Genomic DNA, 22,585 nt, shown 5'->3' with positions numbered 1-22,585 from the left:
AAAATTTTCCTACAGTCCAGTTTGATGGGAAAATCTCTCTCTCTTCTTTTCCTCCCTCCCCCCAGCCCCAGTCTAGTTGCATATACCAGATCTTCAAGGTTTTCTTAGTTTTCAGTCATTTCATCTCTTCATCCCTTCTCACTTCGCTCTAATGATCTCCCTGTCATTCTAGCCTGGAGTAGTTACCTCTAGGGCTCCTGAGTAGTCATCATCCTGGGCTTCACTCCCCTCACTGCTTTTCTGTGTTACATTTACTATTTTCAGTATATTTCTCCCTCTTTTTTTTTTTTAAATATTTTTTTTAATGTTTGTTTATTTTTGAGAGAGAGACAGAGTGAGAGTAGGAGAGGGACAGAAAGAGAGGGAGACACAGTATATGAAGTGGGCTCCAGGCTCCAGGCTGTCAGCACAGAGCCTGACACGGGGCTCGAACTCACGAACCGTGAGATCATGACCTGAGCCGAAGTCGGACGCTCAACCGACTGAGCCACCCAGGGGCGCCCATTTCTCCCCTTTCTTGATTGAGCTCCTCATTTTGCTAGAGGTAAAATTTTTGAGTCATCAGATATCTGAAAAGTTTCTGTATTTCTCCTCTATATTTATTTGACAGTTTGGCAGTAAGTAGCATCCACTTTAAATTGCTTTTTTTCCAGGGTTTGGGGTGAGCGACACCATTGATGCCAGTCAGTTTCATGAACCCTTATTGGTGACCCATTTTTCTTTCTGGAGGCATTTAGCATCTTTTGTTCTTGAAATTCTAAAGTTTAACATTAATGCATCTAAGTATGGATTTTTTTTTGTTGTTGTTCATTATAAGACTGAAGCTTTTACAGTAATCTAAGACCTTCTGCACCCCTCCCCTCTTGGCTTTCTGATCTCATCTCGTCCTGCCACCCCCTTGCCCACCTTGCTTTAGCCACTCTAGCCCCTCTTTCCTCTTTCCTCAAGTATGCTATAGGGTCTTTGCACTGGCTATTCCTTTTGTGTGGAATGCTCTTCCCTCAGATATTTGCATGGCCACTTCCTTACCTCCTCAGATCTTTGTTCAAATGTCACTTCCTGAATGTCATCCTGTTCCAACTACCCCATTTAAAATTGCAATCGTCTCCTCCATCCAAACTCTTCTAACCCTCTTATCCTGTTTGAATTTTCTACATAGAACCTATTGCTAGATTTAAAAAAAAAAAAAAAAAAAATAGGGGCTCCGGGGTGGCTCAGTCGGTTGAGCGTCCGACTTCGGCTCAGGTCATGATCTCACAGTTGGTGAGTTTGAGCCCTGCATCAGACTCTGTGCTGACAGCCTGGAGCCCACTTTGGATTCTGTGTCTCCCTCTCTCTCTGCCCCTTCCCCACTCATGCTCTGTCTCTCTCCCCTTCAAAAATAAACGTTAAAAAAAAATAGGCAACCTGTGATATTGTGAAAATATATTTGGTCTTTGTTCCTGAATCCTGGCCAGAGCTCCTAAAACTTTTGAAATTTCCTCAATGGTAAGAGGGATAGGAACATCTATTGTTATAATGTTTGCATTTTGTAAAGATGAAAGGAACTTTTGTTATTGATAAACTTTTCTCAACCACACCTTGGTTTATGTTAATGAGGTGGCTTTTGGAAAGTTTCTAAGGACTTTCTGGGAACCACCCGTGTGTTTAGAGGGTTGGAACTTTCAGCTTCCCTCCCATCTGCCTCCCCTGCCAGAGAGATTGGGTAGAATCACCAGTGGCTAATGTTTCAATCAATAACACCTCCTTAATGAAGTCTCCATAAAAAACACTGAAGGGATTTGGAGGGCTTCCAGGTTGGTGAGGAAGAGGTGCTGGGAGGGTGGCATGCCTGGAAAGCCCACAGTAAATCTGTACCCCTTTTAAAACTCATACTCTTCCATCTCTGCAACTCTACCATCTGGCTGTTCCTGAATTGTATCTTTTTATAATAAAACAGTAATCTAGTAAGTAAACTCCTTTCCTGAGTTCTGTGAGCCATTCCACCAAATTGTTGGACAGGGGTTGTGGGAACGTTTAACATATGGCAGGTTAGTCAGAAGTGGCCTGGATTTCCGGTTGTCATCTGAAGGGCACCCTTGTAGGGCTTAGCCCTTAACCTGTGGGATCTGATGCTAACTCCAGGTGAATAGTGTCAGAACTGAGTTAAGTTGTTAGACATGCAGTCACTGTTTTGAGAGACTTAGAGGATTGTCTGGTGAGGAAAAAATTCACAAACACACATACACCCATATACAGTAAAACCTTGGTTTATAGGCATAATTCTTTCTGGAAACATGCTTGTGATCCAAAACACTTGTATGTCAAAGCGAATTTCGAGAACCGTTGGCTCAGTTGTGATCATGTGACATTCAGCATCCTGTACTACTTGTATTGCAAAACATTGCTCATTTATCAAGTTAAAATTTATTAGAAATGTTTGCTTGTCTCATGGAAAACTCGCAGAACAAGTTACTTGCAATCAAGGTTTTACTGTATATGTTGTGTGTGTATATAAATATATACATATATATGTACATACACATATATAGAGAAAATGTGTGTGTGTATATATATACATATACACATATACATACATATATATGGTTTAGGTTTATGGTTTATATGTATGTGTGTATGTATATATGTATTTGTTTACACACACACTCACAAGTTGTTTTTTGGTGAGTATATACTTTGTATTAGTTTTCTAGGACTACTATAAAGTACCATAGACTGTGTGGCTTAAACAACAGAAGTTTATTTTCTCATGTTTCTGGAGGATAGAAGTCTGAGATCAGGGTCCCAGGGTTGGTTTCTTCTGAATCCTTTCTGGTTGGCTCGTAGATTATCTGTCTTTTCCTTGCGTCTTCACGTGGTCTTCTCTCTGTAACTCTGTGTCCAAATTTCCTCTTCTTATAAGGACACCAGTTACATTGGAGTAGGGCCCACCCTAAAGATCTCATTTTAAATTAATTACCTCTTCAAAGACCCAATCTCCAAATACAGTAAGATTCTGAGGTACTGGGGGTTAAGACTTCAAATGAATTTTGGGGGGGACACAGTTTAGCTCATGACAGACTTACTATTGATATTATTTTTTTAATATTCTATCTCCCCCAGCTAGAATGTTAGCTTCATGAAATCAAAGGGTATTGTTGTTATAGTTGTTGTTGTTCTATTTTAATATATACCTAACTTGTAGAACAAAGCACAACATAATAGATGCTCAATAAATAATAATTCTAGCCTACTGATGAGTTCTTTCTAGCCTACTGATGAACACTCCTTTTATCTCTGGAAATTACTCTTATTATTTCATTGATTTAATGTCCCTCACTACCAGTTCTCTGTATTACCTTTCTGGTATTCCTGTTAATTGAAATTTGGATCTGCTTGACCTTACTTGTCTCATTTTCAGTCAATCTGTTCTACTTTTTTAGAAGATTTCTTCAACCTTAACTTCCAAACACTTCTACAAAATATTCTTTATCATGATGAACATATATTTAATACCTATGAGCCTTTTCCTTGGTCCTGTTCCATGGCATTGTGTTACTGTTCTGTGGGTGCTGTATCTTTACTGATCTTTCTGCATTTATTAGGTCTTATTATGTCTCGTTTTCTGAATTTTCTGTTTTTTCCTAGGCCATTTTGTTGTTGTTGTTCGTTTGTTTATTTTGTTCTTGCTCTTACACATTGCTTAAGCATTTTTCAACTGAAATTATCTGGCAGGTTGTACTTTTTTATTTAATGGGACAATAAAGTACTAGGAAGTTTATTATAGGGGTGGAATTTTTTGCCTCGTGATGTCACCTTATGAGAAGCTGGCAGTTACCCTGGAGGTTCTCCTCAAGGTAGAATGTAGAGGTCTTTGGATTCGGGGACAAACACTTACAGTGACTGTCTTAGGTCTCCCGAAACAATTTATTCAACTTCCTTAGACAAAAACTTTGCAACTTTTTCTTGGCTTCCTGACTTGCTAAGTATGGGAGTATGGTTTCTTTCTCTTTTTTTCTTTTTTTAATGGTGATGTAATTTTTTAAGTTTACTTATTCATTTTGAGAGAGAGGGAGAGAGAGCGCACGTGCGCTGGCGAGGAGCAGAGACAGAGAGAGAGAATCATGACCCGAGCAAAGATCAAGTGTCAGATGCTTAACCAACTGAGCCACCCACGTGCCCCTCCATGGTTTCTTACATATGCTTTGAATCAGTGTCTTTGTTTTCACTTTTTACTCCCATCACATCACCTCTGGTATTTCCTGGTCCCAAACTCTTCTGTAGTTCAACAGGTCAAATTATGCCCTCTGTGGCTGCTGTCCTCACCATGAGAGGCTCTTTCCACTCTGGTGAACTGCTGCCACTCCCCTGTCTGCATATCATCTTTCAGAAATGTGTTGAAATCTTTTGTTAGTAATTCTGTCCTATTTATTTTATTGTTTTGAGTCTGTACTTAAAAATATACATATGTATATATTTTTTACCTTACTGTTTAAGTGTGTCTAGGAGGTTTGAGGAAAGAAAACCTTGTCATCAGTTTCTTTGTTTTGAATTAGAATTCTTCAATCCTTTAATAATTGAAAATAGGGAATAGAATTTGAACTAGTTTTGATCATGTGGGTAACCTCATTTATTGGCCTGTGCTCTAGTTTTTTAAATACAGATGTGAGACATGGGGCTGTCTGTAGACTTAAATCTGGTACAGATTCTAGAACATGGATTTCTTAAAAAAAAAAAAAAAAATCTTGAGTAGTAATTGCTCAGAGGTTATCACCACAGCAGCAGAACTAAGACTTTCTAGTTTTCTCTCAGGAGATTACCTTACTTCCCACTCCCCTCTTATTATCAAGGCTTTGTGTCATGAACTTTTGTTTACCTTCCAACATCCTAGTTCCCTGTTCGTGCTCCCACATTGTTTTAGATGAAGAGCTGTAACCCCTCTTTTCTGAAGCTAATAACTTTTTCATTTGCAGTGTGAAGTCCTGGGACTGTTCTCCTGGATCTGCATTTACAATTATGTTTAAGTCTTCCCCTAAAAGAAATAAAAAACAAACAAAAACCACCTTCCTTTCCATCTTTTCTCAAAGCTACATATTCATTTGGTGAAGCTGCCTTTATTTCCTTTCTAAGTTTTGCTTCCCTTTAAATGTAGGTATTCTCTTAGTGTCTGTCTTTAGTTTACTTATTTTCTTTCTTTCTTTTTTTTTTTTAAGTCTGTTTATTTTGAGAGAGAGAGAGAGCGAGCGAGCGAGCCAGGGAGGGGCGGATAGGGAGAGAGAGAGAATCCCAAGCAGGCTCCACACCATCAGTGTAGAGCCTGATATGGGGCTCGAACTCCTGAACCGTGAGATCATGGCCTGAGCCAAAATCAAGAGTCAGACGCTTAACTGAGCTACTTAGGCACCCCAGACCACTTATTTTCTTCTCTTTTCCTGGGAAATCCTATTTACTACTATGACTTCAGCTATCACTGAACCTTAACTCCTTTCCTGAAGTTCAGATGTTTTCTTCCCACCTACCTATTAGTACCACTCAGTATGTTCAAAGACAAACCCATTACATTAACAGCTCTGAGCTGTCTTCACAGAGCCTGATGTGGGGTTCAAACTTACAAACCATGAGATCATGACCTGAGCTGAAGTCAGATGCTTAACCCACTGAGCCACCCAGGTGCCCCACCCATCTTCCTATTCTTAAAAAAAAAAAGAAAAAGAAAAAACAAAGCAAGGAACCTGTCAAACACACTGCCTGTTTTTCCCATGTTGATTAACCTGATTATCATTTTTCTCAAGTCATCCAGGGATACATTAGAAAGAAATAGTTGTAAGGCTAGAAAATATCCAAAGTTCTTGCAGCCTGAATCAGAGTAAGGGTAGTTTCAAGTATATAAGCTTCCTTGACCTGTGACTTCATCTGTTTCTTTTAATGAATCTAACCAAACTTCTCCATTTTCCTGATGACACACAGGTCTGCAATTAAGGCCTTACGCCCTGGAGGGTTACTTGTGTACTCTACATGCACACTTTCCAAGGCAGAAAATCAAGATGTCATCAGTGAAATTTTAAACTCCTACAGTAACATCATGCCCGTGGACATTAAGGAAATGGCAAGGACTTGCTCCCAAGACTTCACATTTGCTCCCACTGGCCAGGAATGTGGACTCTTGGTGATACCAGATAAGGGCAAAGCCTGGGGCCCAATGTATGTGGCCAAATTGAAAAAATCATGGACTACGTGAAATTGGTGACTTACATTTTGTAAACCATGTCAATGTGTTATTTTATTTGTTTTCCTGAGCTCTTTCTGTTTTAACATTTAAATAATTATGGAGTCATTTTCCCTGGGTCTGTTTGGAATCCTATTTAGTTAATACTTGGCATCTCAGAATTTAGGCTTGAGAATTTTCCAGGTGTATTTTTTTCCTGAAAATACATCTATAGCACTGGTTTAAGGTGTTGCAGATGGTATTTGTTCTGTATAATACATCTCCTGTCTTTTAGTTGGCATTTTGTAGTTAAATTAGTCAGAATACATGGTTTTATGCATAATGTGTTTAGGAATACATTCTATCCATGATGTTAGTGCTTTGAACCTTTAAAAATGCACATTTCCTGGCCCTTTCATAATTTTTCTCCTTATCAAATATACAGATTCTTTAGAAGTCCCACCCCCTATCCTTTTTCTGTAAGAACTGATTAGAATTCTGAGACTAACTTCTTAAGCAGCACTATTTCTAGTTCTAGAAAATAGGTTTCTTATTTGCCACGTTGTTTTCTGCTAAGGACTATCTTCTGTTTACTGCAAAGGTCAGTGACTCTATTGACACCAGCTTTATTTCTCCACTTTTTTTTGTATTCACAAATACAAATTGAAAGGGTAAATTATGTTGAAAGGCTGTTAGAACAGCAGATTCACATGCGCAAGTTTGACTTTCGACATTCAGGTTGTAGAATAATGGAGTCTATCCAGCAGGCTATAAAGCAAGTACTTGAAACAAAACCAGAATGATTAATAACTACAATAACTGAACTATATTTGGAGAGTTTTGTTACATAATTGCAGTCATAATGAGCACTACAGAATCTGATTATCTTACCGTTGCAATCTGGAGGGGCTTTTTATTTCACTCTGCTATGAAATGTTATATGAGAGTATGATGTCACATATTAATGCACAAGAGGGAGATGCCTAATGAGAGTGGATTATACTATTACCAGAGCCCAATACCATTTACTGAGTGACTCTTTCTGTTTACATGTATCTGGGAATCTTGTATACATTTCTGTATATGAACTTAGGGTTTTAGCTTCAGGTTTGGATCATGTGTTTTCTCTAGAAATTACTTCACTTAGAGTCCAAATGTACTTTTCCAACTATTAAGAAAAATTCTGCAGCATACTTCAAAAGAGAATATCTATTTGGAAATTAACTTAAAAAAATAAACTGACTATAGAAATAGAAAATTCTGCTGAAGCTGAATCTTTTTGAATTTGTTTACTATATTCTATGCATTTAAACTACAGACTGCTCATTAACTGTTTTTTTTTGGTATGTTTCTTTGTTTTTGTTTTTTTTTTTTTAATTTGCAAGCATATATAAAGAGTTTCCTATAGCTGGGAATGAAAAACCAGATCTCTTGGACTCAATGAAATATACTGGATTAATACAGAAAATTAATGATAATGGAAAACTTATTATTTATTTATTTAAGTTTGTGCTTGTTTTGTTTTTTTTTGAGTTTGAAACCCTTCTTCAGTTATTATAGATTTAAAAGTGCATTTATTCTCTGTAGGTTAATCACAAAGTAAATTTTCACAGTGCACTTTGTTGAATGTCATTATTTTTCCATTATGCTGCCATGAAGCCTAATCTGAATACTCAGTGTGCCATTGGATTTGACCTTCCTGTGATTACTGAAAAATGCAAATAGAGGTAGGTGTGTGTGTGTGTGTGTGTGTGTGTGTGTATGTGTGTGTGTGTATAACTTATGTTATTATTAACATTAATTATAATGAAGCAGCTGGCATTTGTGGAGCATCAAATATTATTAAGTTCTCTATATACATGTTATCTTTTTTGATCTTCAAAACAACTTGAGGAGTGAGTATTGTAACTGCCTTATGTGAATGAGAAAACCCTAGCTCAGTGCCGTTTGTACTATTCTGGTAAGTAAAGAATGGAGCCAAGGTGAAAACTAGATCCAAAGGCCCAGGCCCTTCTCCCTACACTATGCTGTCTCAAAAGACATAGGTTATAGGAACCCCCAAATTTATCAGCTGGCCCTCCCTTACTCTCCATCACTTAGTTTTTCACTTGTATGCAATTCTTTAGTCACAGAGCATCAAAGGTTCATCAGTACTTGGAAAAAAACTAGAGTCTTTCAGGGTGTGTTCTAAAATACTTCTGATTGTCATACCCAGAAATCTCCCATGGAGGTGCTCTGTGCCTTCCTTTTCTTTGCAGATGCTGAACGGAAGAATAGAAATTTGGAGCAGCCCTGCAATGTCAATTGAAAAGCAAGGAGTAATTGATATTACTTTCTGTGGCATTGAGTTACTTTCAAAATAGCTTTATAAAAATTTAGGTTGCTTACCAACACATTAACTTCTCTCTGCCTTCAGCACACTGAATAGCCACTAGTTTCAGAAATAGACTGTGAATAAATGTAATGCATTTAAATGGTTTATACTGAATTTTTAAAGCATTGGATATTATCTATGGTTTGGAATCAAGGTGGCATACAGTCCTTTATCCTATTATATGTATCCATATAGCCTCATATTCAAGATTGCATGTTACCCCCTTAGCAGTATTGTAAAAAATATTCTTTCCTACAATGTGAGTAGGTGTAACATAATAGGTACCAGAACACTTGCTACATGACTAAATAAAGTAATCACAAATCTAATAGGCCCTATTCAAGAAGGCTTTATACCTAGAAGATAAGCATCAGATGATCTGCATAGGCTAATGCAACTCTTCTGGAATACAAAGAGAAAATTGGAACCAATAGCAACAGTTTTATTAGATGCAAAGAAGTCCTTTGATGCAATTGAATGGGACTACTTATATTATGTGTTAGGTAAATTTGGCTTTGGGGACAAATATAACAGATAGCACAACCCATTTATATGGTTCAAACCAGTGGTTTACAATCTCCCTTCCTTGCCTTATTGCTGCAGTGGGGAGGAAGTAAGGATGGTACCCATTACTGATGTTACTTTTCAGGCTGACATTGGAGCTATAATATCACCCAGATCCCATGGGTATCTGAAGGATATTCAGATGAAGGTTCACAAGTTAACTAATGTCTGCTGATATCCTACCAGTTGTGCTGAAAGCCCTAACAGCATCTGTCCTGAAAACATTACAAGTAATGTCAGAATTTGGATTGGCTTCAGGCTGCAAAGTCAATGGGAGAGAATCAGAAACGCTATCTTAACAGAATAGTTTCTATTAATATTACTTACTGTGTGACATTTAAAATAAGATGAAAATTTAACAAGAATTGATTTGAGATTCTCATTAGGGGCTGATTAAACAATAGAGTAAAAACAAAAAACCAAACCAACTTTAAAAAATTGACCTGTAATTTAATGCTAAGATTTTTTAAAAATAGGTTTCTCTAAGTCTAAGGAAGAAGAAAGCCTGGTAGACCAGAGAGCTCTTTAAAATTTAATTAGCTCAATCAAATGTTAACTCCATACATTCCTGTAACTTCACAAATGAAAAAAAGTAATTTCCTTAGTTATGTGAGATCATATAGTCATGTTGAAACTCGGTGAAGTCATATGCTACCTTAGAAAAAGGGCTTTTTGCCTCCCTGGAAGCTATTTGATGGCATGCGTCATGACTCAATTAAGCTTGCTATGGCTTGTCAAAAGAATTTTCTGCTGCATATTGCTATGGAAGAGCCTATTACACACAAATAACTGTACAACCTAGGAGAATCAACAGAGACTAAAAACGTATAGCCTAGTGAAAAATAAGCAGGACCCAGCTTCTTTCTAGTTCTTAAAAACAAGTAGGAGTAAAATTGCAGGTGTCAAGATGAATGGACGAAGTAAGAGAGATTAATGTTGGTGATAGAAAAGGGGGACTGAACTTATTTCAACTTACAATTATTAAGTTAGAGAAAGACTAATAGTTACTAATCCAAACAAGGTGTAATAGCCTTTCCAAAACAGTAAGTATTTTTCTCCCACTGTTACATTAATCATGGGGGTGAGGGATAGAGAAATGAGAAGACTAAGGAACCAGTGCTGACTCATGAACTGGTGTGAGTAGGCATGGATTACTGTGGACTTATAGCTCATAACTGCCAACTTTTTTTTCTTTTTTTTAAGCTTACTTATTTTAAGAGAGAGCGAGAACACACATGCAAGCAGGGGAGAGGCAGAGTGAGAGGCGAGAGAGCCAAGCAGCCTCCCCACAGTGCAGAACCCAATGTGGAGCTTGATCCCACAAACTGTGAGATCATGATCTGAGCCTAAATCAAGAGTCAGATGCCCAACTGACTGAGCCACCCAGGCGCCCCCATAACTGCCAACTTTTAAGAAAAAACAGAACATGGTGGTGGCAATTACCTCTGATGCTACTGGAAATCGTTCGGTATGATATAGCCATGAATAGCCAACTAGCTGTACCACATTTCTTAATTTTTTTTTTAACGTTTATTTATTTTTGAGACAGAGACAGAGCATGAACGGGGGAGGGTCAGAGAGAGGGAGACACAGAATCTGGAACAGGCTCCAGGCTCTGAGCTGTCAGCACAGAGCCCGACGCGGGGCTCAAACTCACGGACCACGAGATCATGACCTGAGCCGAAGTCGGCCGCTTAATCGACTGAGCCACCCAGGCGCCCCATGCATTTCTACACATTATCCCAAGAGAGATAGATATGCCTCTTGACTCAATTATAAAAAACCTCAGTGTAAGTCCTAAATTATAACAAATGTGTTTAATAAGCAGAATAGACATACACAAACTACCTGTGCTCTTTGATTAAGAAGGATGGCTTTTGTCATATATTCTATAGCTAATCTCTGTTAAATGTTTTATATGAAACTAGAGCTCTGCCCATAGGCACATTATTTTCAACTACCTAGTTAACCTGACTATATAGGGTTAACAGGTTTCTTTTCCACCCCACAGTGTTGAGTTGGCCAAAGCAAGTTGATGGAGTTTCAGAAGAGGTGATTTTTGAACGAGGAGAATGGTTCAGGAGAGGTTTAAGTAGGATCTGGAATATCTCTCTGGGATAGGGTCTAGATTGAGTCAGTCAAGTGTGTTTCACAAATAAAGGACACTACACTAGGCCTAAAGGGTTTTAGGATATACTGTCATTAGGAAGCACATTGCAACTCCATACAAAGGTTTTGTGTTCATCTACCTGCTAACACTCTGCATTCACTGAGGACTTTAGTGTTTGGCTCATATCTTCTCCATTGGAACTCCTGACAAAGGCTGAATTCAACACCTTTATGGAAAGCCCATCCAATATCCTGCCTTTCTGGTTCCTTTACTGCCTCTCTCTCAATGCCTTTTGTCTTCATTGTCTTCAGAGGCTCACACTCTTGGGCATTTTCTAAAACTTGGCATTATCTAGGGACACACTCTCCAATGGAGCTTTCTATATGATGGCAGTGTTTTACCTGACCTGTGCAATATGGACAGTATGGTAGCCGTGCATGGCTACTGAGCACTTGAAATGTAACTAATGTGACAGAGGAACATATTTTTTTTTTAATATGAAATTTATTGTCAAATTGGTTTCCATACAATATCCAGTGCTCATCCCAATAGGTGCCCTCCTCAATGCCCATCACCCACTTTCCCCTCCTCCCCACCCCTCATCAACCCTCAGTTTATTCTCAGTTTTTAAGAGTCTCTTATGGTTTGCCTCCTTCCCTCTCTAACTTTTATTTCCCCCTTCCCTCCCCCATGGTCTTCTGTTAAGTTTCTCAGGATCCACATAAGAGTGAAAACATATGATATCTTCCTTCAGAGGAACATAATCTATTTTTTAATTATTTTAAATATAAGTAGCCACTGTGGCTCTTGGCTAACCATACTTGACAGCACAGATCTAGAATTTCTGTAGTTAGGAAAATTTAATCTCAGTACCCCCTGTCCTTCCAACTTTTTTACTCTCTTATTCTCATTAAGACTATAATTCAATTTCTGGGGTGCCTGAGTGACTCAGTCGGTTAAGCGTCCAACTTAGGCTCAGGTCATGATCTCATGGTGCATGGGTTCAGGCCCCATGTCAGGCTCTGTGCTGACAGCTCAGAGCCTGGAGCCTGCTTCAGATTCTGTGTCCCCCTCTCTTTCTGTCCTTCCCCTGCTGGGACTCTGTCCCTCTATCTCTCTGAAGAAATAAATAAACACTAAAAGAACACCTATAATCCAGTTTCCTTGACACCTGTAGTTTTTAAAGCTTCATTCCCTTAAAACTATTCATTCCTCTTTTGTTTTCCTTTCCTTATCTATCATACTAAACACTAAGATTGATGCCTTAAAAATTTTTTCGAACAGTGCTTTTATCTCCCCTTACTTTTGGATTCAACTGCCTCTGATATTTCAAATTGCAACTCTGGATTAGTCCAGTAGTCCCTGAATCTGCCTCTGTCATACCTAGATGGCCGAGCATTATTTGGGAAAAAAGAAAACCATATAGTAGTGCAGATTGATCTCATTACATATTCACACAACTGTGCAGATTAATTTCATTACAGATTCATGTTCACCTGCCTCCCCTAAGACTTTTACACTGCTCAATAACTTTGGCTATTCTTGAGCCAGCTTCCTTTTCCCTTCCCATTAGTGACTTTCCTGAACTTCCACTATTGTCTACAATTTTTCTAGATAAACACTCTCCTCTTCTCCCTCAGAAGATACTCCTGCCTCCTAGTTTCTTGAGAAAATTGTGGCCATATGAGTGAATGTCCTTAATCTTTCTCTATGCATACTTCTCATTTTATTTAGAAGCACCTCCATCCGTCTGGCTTCTCAAGCTGGAAACCTGGGAGTCGTGTTCAGTTTTTCTCTTTCCTTTTTTTTTCACTCTTACCTCTAGATAATAACCAAGTTTTACCCTTTTTTATTGTTCTGTCTTAATACCATTGGTGTTGCCTTAGTTAAGCCCACCTGAGCTATTGAATTTTTTCCTACCTCCTGCCTTACACTTCACAATCCACTCTTTTTTTTTAATATATATTTTTTCGAATTCTTTATTTTTTATTTTTTTAAATATGAAATTTATTGTCAAATTGGTTTCCATACAACACCCAGTGCTCATCCCAAAAGGTGCCCTCCTCAATACCCATCACCCATCCTCTCCTCCCTCCCACCTCCCATCAACCCTCAGTTTGTTCTTAGTTTTTAAGAGTCTCTTATGCTTTGGCTCTCTCCCTCTCTAACCTCTTTTTTTTTTTTTTCTTCCCCTCCCCCATGGACTTCTGTTAAGTTTCTCAGGATCCAAATAAGAGTGAAAACATATGGTATCTGTCTTTTTCTGTATGACTTATTTCACTTAGCATAACAGTCTTCATTTCTATCCACGTTGCTACAAAAGGCCATATTTCATTCTTTCTCATTGCCACGTAGTACTCCATTGTGTATATACACCACAATTTCTTTATCCATTCATCAGTTGATGGACATTTAGGCTCTTTCCATAATTTGGCTGTTGTTGAAAGTGCTGCTATAAACATTGGGGTACAAGTGTCCCTATGCATCAGCACTCCTGTATCCCTTGGGTAAATTCCTAGCAGTGCTATTGCTGGGTCACAGGATCTATTTTTAATTTTTTGAGGAACCTCCACTCTGTTTTCCAGAGCGGCTGCACCAGTTTGCAAATGGTGCTGGGAGAACTGGACAGCAACATGCAGAAGGATGAAACTAGACCACTTTCTTACACTATTCACAAAAACAAACTCAAAATGGATAAAGGACCTGAATGTGAGACAGGAAACCATCAAAACCCTAGAGGAGAAAACAGGAAAAAACCTCTCTGACCTCAGCCGCAGCAATTTCTTACTTGACACATCCCCAAAGGCAAGGGAATTAAAAGGAAAAAGGAGCTATTGGGACCTCATGAAGATAAAAAGCTTCTGCACAGCAAAGGAAACAACAAAACTAAAAGGCAACCAACGGAATGGGAAAAGATATTTGCAAATGACATATCGGACAAAGGGCTAGTATCCAAAATCTATAAAGAGCTCACCAAACTCCACACCTGAAAAACAAATAACCCAGTGAAGAAATGGGCAGAAAACATGAATAGACACTTCTCTGAAGAAGACATCCGGATGGCCAACAGGCACATGAAAAGATGCTTAACGTTGTTGCTTATCAGGGAAATAAAAATCAAAACTACACTCAGATATCACCTCACTCCAGTCAGAGTGGCTAAAATGAACAAATCAAGAGACTATAGATGCTGGAGAGGATGTGGGGAAACGGGAACCCTCTTGCACTGTTGGTGGGAACACAGTCCACTCTATTTTGCTGCTGAAGTTGTCTTCCGACAACAAAATCCCATCATGTCATTACCCTGTTTAAAATTCTTCAGTGTCTCCCTGTTGCCTACAGGATGAAACCTGAGCCCTTAGCATTTCATGCTAGGTCCTCTTGCTTTGAGATCTGTATCTTTCTCACTGTCACTCTCTTTCACACACACAGACACACAATTACATCCTCTTTAACTTCATCAAAATTTGAATACTCAGGTTGAGGAAACCTAACATCACAATGTATGAAGTGTCTCAGCTTATTGGTTGGGATATCCTTAAATAACTTGCCAGCACTTCCACTCTAGAATTAGCTGAAGTTCTACTAGGGGACTTGTTATTTTTTTCAAAGTTGATCTAGATTTTTAAGAATATAGTCTTGTTGTTCTTACACTCTTACATGAAAACAATACAGGCATATTTTAGGCTGCAATACTTAAATTTTCCATAGTGAATTGGAAGAATAGTCAAATCATTTTCAAAAGCTTGTGCATTGGACTGAGAGATGTAAATTAAATAGAGAACCCACTGTATTATGAGCATGCTTAGGCATGCATACAGTGTGGGAAAATTTTAAAATGAAATAGGCTCAATAATAAGGTTGGAATGCCAATGGATAAATCCATAATTGTCTTCTAGAGGATACTTCAAACCTACAAGGAATATCCAAGGGCAGAACAGCAGATGAGAATGTCTTAAAATAGAAAAAGAAATTGTACTTCAGCATATCAAGGACAGTCAAAAAATAGATTATTAAAGTGGCACTTGCAGAAACTATAGAAAAATCTTATTCTCCATAAACTTATCAGTTACTCCAGAGTTTTTCTTTTTTCTTTATTTAAAATATGATTTGGAGCCACTTCTGCCTTTAACTCTATCTGTAACATTAAATAGGCTCTAACTTTCTAAATCTTGGTTGCCTAATTTTTAGAGTAAAACAGATTGTCTCTAAATATGTTTTGAGCCATTACTATATTTCAGGCATTGTTCTAAGTATTTACGTACTCGTTATTTTATTTAATCTATTCTCTTCTCTTTTGAAAAGTTTCTGAGCTGAAACAGATTGAGGTAAAGGGCTACTAATACTGTGTATATTAAAGAAAGAAAATAGACAATAGTGAACCAAAATACGTGTAGGAAGAGTTGATAAATAGAAGAGTAAGGTCTGAGTAGGCAGTGTGTCCGACAAGGGAGAAGCAGACAGGAGAGAGCCTGGTTGAAGAGGGCACATGCCTGTGTTACTTCATACTCTTGGCAATTACATTCATTTTGCTAAACTGACATTTCTTTTAAGCCAATATGCCAGAAAGCCTGGTTGTTTCCATTTCTTTTTCTTAGAAAACAACTTTTATTTTTCACTGTAATGTATCTCAAACTTTGGTAATATGGGAGCCCCCTTTTAAGGAGCAAGAACATTTTCTGAAGCTCCAGTGTTTTATTATTTATTTAAAAAGAAACAGAACGGTGTATAAAATTCTATATACATATGATTTTACACAACTCTCAAATCCACAAAACCCTATATTTTCAAAATTGAAAAGTAAAGTTGAAATAAATAGCATTAGTTAATATCACAGATGACACTGTTCTATTGAAACTGTTGCCACTTGAAAACTGAGCATGCTATTAACTGGTAAGGTATAGGGCCTTAGATTTCAGACTGTCTTGGCTGTCATGCATCACTTAATTTCTCAATTCTTCCACTAATTTTCTCTATTTGTACGAAAGTAAAACCTTCGTTTTTGTGGTGTTCTGTGATGCCATTCTGTCTCCAACTTTTCATGAATACAGGACATATATACTAAGAACACCTTTAGTGTTCTTAAGTTATTATGTCCCAGATATTATAACAGTACTGCTTAATCTTAACTGGATAACAGAAACACCTTGAGCACAGCAGTCTTAATTGTGACCATCCAAATGATAGTATGCCTACATTCTTTTTTTTTTTTTTTTTAATTTAGAGTAACTTTAATGAACTTTGGTCTGAGAAAAGTTTCTCTGCTCTTTATTGACACTTCTGAATAGGAAAACATGGAGTTTCCTCTGACAGGTATCTCTCAGAGGGCTTACCAGGAGAAAGAGAAGCATGAGAAAATCCTAATTTGAATAAAAGGATAGAACATCTTTGGTAGCCAGGTTGTCCCTACAGAATACTTCCAGGCCAGGGACATTTTTCCTTGCTTGTGGAAAGGGTGGTCACATAATTTGTCATCCATCCAGGACATTTTTGAGAGTGGAAGGGCAAGCTATTAATAATTTCAGCCAGACAAGTGATGAAACCACAACCATCATGGACCCATAGGTCATTTGGCCAACCTAATTGTGCATGGGGCAGGGTGAGGGGAGTACTCATGCATTTGAATATTTCAAATATGGGGCTCCTCAGTTAAATGTTCAACTCTTGATTTCGTCTTAGGTCATGATCTCACAGTCGTGAGATCCAAGTCCCACATCAGGCTCTTGGCTGAGTTTAGAGCCTGCTTAATATTCTCTCTCTCCCTTTCCCACTTGCCCTCTCTCTCTCTCAAAAAAAAAAAAAATAGATCAAATACATCTCAGGCTTCATGAAAAAAATGTTTGTCCCTCCTGTACACTTTCCTGCAGTTCTCCATCTCAGCACAAATAGAAACGTCTTTGATTCAAAAATGACTTCCTTTCCACTTCTTTGCCTTAAATCTGAAGCACGAGGGTCTCCTTTTAGTCAGCAACTCAAAGTGCTAACTCCAAACACTTTGTAATGACTTCAGTTTAGGTGATCTTTTATGAAGCTGAAGCTTTGACAGTATCCCAGCTGAATAACTGATAGTCTGACAGGGTGAATAGCATAAATTAACGAGTGTCTTTTAAACTTAAAAAAATGTAAATCATATTTATAAGATGATATGTACATATAAACCCACTAACATACCAAAATTTTTATTATACAATACAGACATGCCCCTTTATTGCAGTTTATTACACTTCATAAATATTGCAGTTTTTACAAATTTAAGTTTTGTGGCAACGCTGCATGGACCAAGTCTGTTGGTGTAATTTTTCCAACAGTATTTGCTCGCTTTGTGTCTCTGTGTCACACTTTCTAAATTCTCTCAGTATTTCAAAGTTTTTCATCATTATTATATTTGTCATAGTCATCTGTGATCAGGGATAGCAACTCGCTGAAAGCTCAGATGACAACATTGTTTAGTAATAAAATATTTCTTCAGGTAAGTACATTTTTTAAAGTTTAATTTTATTTATTTTTGAGAGAGAAATAGAGTGAGTGGGTGAGGGGCAGATAGAGGCAGACAGAATCCCACGGAGGCTCCACACTGTCAGCACAGAGCCTGATGCGGGGCTTGAACTCCCAAACCATGAGATCATGAACCTAAGCCAAAATCAAGGGTCAGATACTAAACTGACTGAGCCACCCAGGCACCCTGGTATGTACATTTTTTATTAAGTTTTTTAAATTCTAGTATGGTTAACATACAGTGTCGTATTAGTTTTGGATGTACAATGTAGCAATTTGAGACTTCCATACAACACCCGCTGCTCATTACAAGTGCTCTCCTTAATCTCCATCACCTATTTAACCCATCCCTCCCACCCACCTCTGGTAACCATGAATTTGTTCTTTATAGTTAACTAGAGTCTGTTTTATTGTTTGTCTTTTTTCCCCCTTTGTTCATTTGTTTTTTTTTCTTAAATTCCACATATGAGTAAAGTCGTGGTATTTGCTGTTCTTTGACTGACTTACATTGTTTAGCATTATACTCTCTAGCTTCGTCCATGTTACTGCAAAAACCAAGATTTCATTTTTTTTATGGCTGAGTAATATTCCAGTGTGTGTGTGTGTGTGTGTGTGTGTGTGTGTGTGTGTGTGTGCGTGCGTGTGTGTATTCCCCATATACGTTGTTTTTAAAAATGTAATACTATTGCACGGTTAATTTACTACAGTAGAGTGTAAACATAACTTTTATATGCACCAGGAAACCAAAAAATTCATTTGATATTCTTTTGATTTCAGTGGTCTAGAACCAAACCCACAATATCTCCAAGGTATGTCTATATTTATTTTTGAACTTGTGATGTATCCCCCTCTTCAACATAAATATATGTCTGTAAAATTTTTTAAAAACTTAGCTAATTTCATGATCACTAATGGTTCGTGATCTGCAGTTTGAAAGGACTGCTAACCAGCCATTCCCACTGTGTCAAGTAAAAAAGTATATACTGTACTTTATTAACTAATTTCTACATGCTTTCACAGAACTTCACTATACTATTTTGTTCTTGGTTTATAATAATCTCAGAACACGTCAAAATCTTATATAAGATACAGTGTACAATGTCATTCAAAATGCTCCTCATGTAAGGACCCTAGTTATGAATTTTTCTTAGATTTCAGTAAATGTTTTCAGATTAGGAAGGCTGTGTACATCAAGTTATCTCCCATTTTGCCTTGGGTGCTGAGAAACATAGATGAATTCTGTGACCAATTGCAGCAAATATCTGTCTCCCTTCACCTACCTCATTTTATGCATGGCTGTTATTCTCCTTTTCAAATAAAATGGTCATGTTGTGGAATGTGTCCTAGTGTATGTACCAGAGTCAAACTTCAGAGTTTGTGATGTTAGTCAAGTTACTTAACCTCTTTGTATCTGAGTTTCCTCATCAGCAAAATTACAGTAACAATAATAATAATTTCTATTTTGTTGGGTTTTTGAGAACTAAATAGGATAATAACTTGTAAGTACTTTGAACATTGCTTAGCTTACAGTGAGGGAACAATAAATGAAGTTATTACTGGTATCATCTAAAGTTTTGGAAGCAAACATCCAATGACTTATTATTTATTTCCCAATCTTACCGAACGAGGAAACCCCCATAAATATAAAATCTTGTCTGACGTGAGCATGAAAACATGTCTCTGCATCTTACTCTATAAATACCCCTTTCTCAGGTACATTAACAGACAAATGTTTTCTCTTGGAAGCTCCAGGCTGGGTAGTTAGTTCCACCCTGCCTCCTTAGTTACTCCTTTGTGATATTTATGCATGAATTCCTTTTCCCACTGTGGTGCAAGAAGCTTAAGGGTCAGGCTCAGTCTGATCAGTCTTTGAATTCCCCCAGCACTTCCTTCAGTGCTTTGTTACGGTAGGCATTTCACAGATGTTTAACGAAAAAATTTAACTGGTTCTTTGCAGTGTCACTAAAGTGAGGAAGTTCTCAGTAAGGAGTGAACAACCATGCAGAGCTTGATGAAAGTACAGAGAGAGTTTGAGATGTTAGCAGAGGCAGTAAGGCCTATTAAGAATGCCCAGCTTTCCTATCAGTGGCGGTTAAGAACATGGGCTTTGTTGGTAAATGTGGATATAGACTCTTGTCTCTGTCACTTCCTAGTTATGCAAACTTGGGCAGAGTATGTACCCTCTCTAAACTTCAGAACCCTTAGCTCTACAGTAAAGGTAATATAAAAAAATCATATTTAAAGTATTTAGCACACATTATTCCTATGTGTCAGACACATAGGAAGCTGATGTATTAGGTTTTCTTTTGCTGTGTCACAAATTACCACAAACTTGCCAGTTTAAAATCTGTTATTTTACAGTTTTCATGGGTCCATAGTTCAGAACGTTTTAAGTGGGCCTTCTGTTTATGGTTTCAAAAAGCTAAAATCAAGATGTAAGCCAAGTATACCCTCATCCAGAGATGAGACTAAGGGAGATATGTTTCCAAGCTCTCTCGACTTGTTGGCCCAATTTTGATATTAACTGTCAGCTGAAATCATTCTCAGCAATTGGAAGCAATTGGCAGGTCCTTGTCCTATGGCCCTCTCCATATGTCATAGGCCCTCTCACTCTATGAATCTCTTAAGTCTCTTCATTTCTTTCTTCAGAAAAGGCTCCAAGTCACTTTAAGCACTCACCTCATTAAGTCAAGCCCACCTAGGGTAATCTCCCTTTTGATGAACTCATAGTCAACTGATCGGTAACTCAGTCTTGGGAGTGAACTTCATCATATTCAGAGGTCTGGCCCACACGCAGTAGGAGGAGGGTGTGTGGGTCATAGGGGAGTGGGAATCTTAAGGACCATCTTAGAATTCTTCATAACATAAGAAGTAGTTTCAGATCCCCTCTGAACAAGCATTTAAGTTTTGGGAAACAAATGACTAAAGAGAGAGAGAATTTACATTTCATTCCACCATTCCACATTCACTGAGTCCATACACTGTAATAAGTATGAGAAACATGTTCCCTCGCTGCATGCCTTTGTACTGTGAGCATCTTGCCATTCTGAGTATGATTTTACTACTTGTATATACATATACATTATATAGCATGGCTCTTAGCTATTTAATCAGGGGATAAACTGAAGAAACATTTTTTTTTTTTAGATTGGAAGAAAAACTGGCTTTGTTAAATTTTTTGACACCAGGTAGATCTCCAATATAGCACTTCCCTAAGAGATTTTTAAAGGAATTTTGGTTATATAATATTTGCACTTAATACTCTGTTTCTAGAACCCAAATCCAATAAAGAAACAGCTCTACTATATTTTTCTTATTGTTATTGTCATCTAGGACCCCTTGAGGTAACCGATGAGAGAAAAATGATTGAAAGGATGAGTTAGGAAGGTACAGGTCCTCTTTCATATCCCTCCTGTATCAAGTGGTTTAAACAGAAAATTTTTTTATGATTTTTCCATTGTATGAATTATATTCAGTGTTGTAGGGAGTACAAAGTAATAAGAAGCTACCTATATAGTCAACAGATTTTCAACCTCGCTGCAAAGGTAAGACACAAATATGAAGAGCTAAGTCATGGTAGAAGGCAGTATGTAGTTATAAGTCAATGAATAGTGACCGTTAAATGATAGAGTCATAATTAAAAACTGGGGATGTTGAGGATTGCTAAGGGAAGTAGGGGACCACAGCTCAACCTACAGAGATGGGAAGGGTGTCACCAGATAGAATGGAAGAGGACATTTCAAGTGGGTGGAGCAGTATGAACAGAAATGCAGAGGCACATACAATGAAAGACATTCATGGAGTGGCAGTCAGCCTGGAATCCACAGTCCATCTCAGTGAACAGGAAGAGATCAAATTGAAAATGTAGATATTCTTTGGAACTTCAAGTGCAAAGCCAAAGAGTTTGGACTTAATTAAATAGGCAATGGCAGTCCATTGAACCTTTTTCGAAGAGGGGTGTTGCACAGAGTAAATATTGACTAAGCATTTGCAGAATAAATGAATACATAATGCATATGTTATTTTCAGAAGAATACTAGTTTGGGGAAGGTTAAACTGGAGGAAATAGAATATTGGTCTGGTCTGTATTATTCGAAGGATCTGAGACATGGCCTGTGCAGTCATAGGATCTGAGGTCATATCATAATAGTGAGATTTCAAAGGCAGGTATAGATGGAAAGGAAGAATTAATAGGATTTGAAGACAAATTTAATATAGGGGTAAGGGAAAGGGAGAGGAACTGAAAATACCTCTGGATTTCTAGCCTCGAAAATTAAAAAAAATGATGGTAGCACTTTACACTGTTTCTGTATATAAAATGAAGAAAATAAACAGTATTTACCTCATAGTAAGCACATTTCTGTTATTATTGTTATGTACCTAAAATATCTAACACATTGCTTGAGCGATTGTTAGCTTTCATTAAATAATTGTTATTGTAATACTGTTGTCATCATTAATATTATTTTTTTAACTTTTTTTGTTTAAAGTTCATTTACTTTGAGAGAGAGTGTGAGTGAGGCGGGGACAGAGAGAGGATCCCACGCAGGCTCCATGCTGTCGGCATGGAGCCCGATGCGGGCCCAGACCCGCAAACTGTGAGATCTGACCTGAGCTGAAATCAAGAGTCAGACAGTTAACCAACTGAGCCACCCAGGTGCCCTCATCATTAATATTCTTTAATTCACAATCCCTGAATCCAAAAAGCTCTGGAAAAAACTTGTTGATAATGCATTCAGTAACCTGAAGTCCTTTGACAGCAAAACCTTACTTGAACTGAGAAGTTATTTGTATCTTTATTTACTATGTCAGTAACGGTATCTTTTGCTCCCTAAATATTAACATATTTATAGTGAGA

The 22,585-nt window shown here is 37.7% G+C and overlaps 1 protein-coding gene across 1 annotated transcript in view; it reads left to right on the top strand.

Annotated features, from left to right (window-relative positions):
- The window catches only part of NSUN3 (NOP2/Sun RNA methyltransferase 3), a 59,766-nt gene extending 52,344 nt beyond the window's left edge, over positions 1-7,422 (top strand). Inside the window, exon 6 of the mRNA XM_047100324.1 lies at positions 5,947-7,422. Coding sequence (XP_046956280.1) covers positions 5,947-6,217 — 271 coding nt within the window. The 3' untranslated portion in view covers positions 6,218-7,422. The remainder of the gene's footprint in view (positions 1-5,946) is intronic.
- Positions 7,423-22,585: the final 15,163 nt, after the last annotated feature.

The sequence above is a fragment of the Lynx rufus genome, unplaced genomic scaffold, assembly GCF_022079265.1.
Source record: "Lynx rufus isolate CCGP_SWC_20201006 ecotype Redwood Valley unplaced genomic scaffold, mLynRuf1.p SCAF_5, whole genome shotgun sequence".
Lineage (NCBI taxonomy): Eukaryota > Metazoa > Chordata > Mammalia > Carnivora > Felidae > Lynx > Lynx rufus.
The sequence above is the reverse complement of the archived record's forward strand: the minus strand, read 5'-3'. Positions and strand labels throughout refer to the sequence as shown.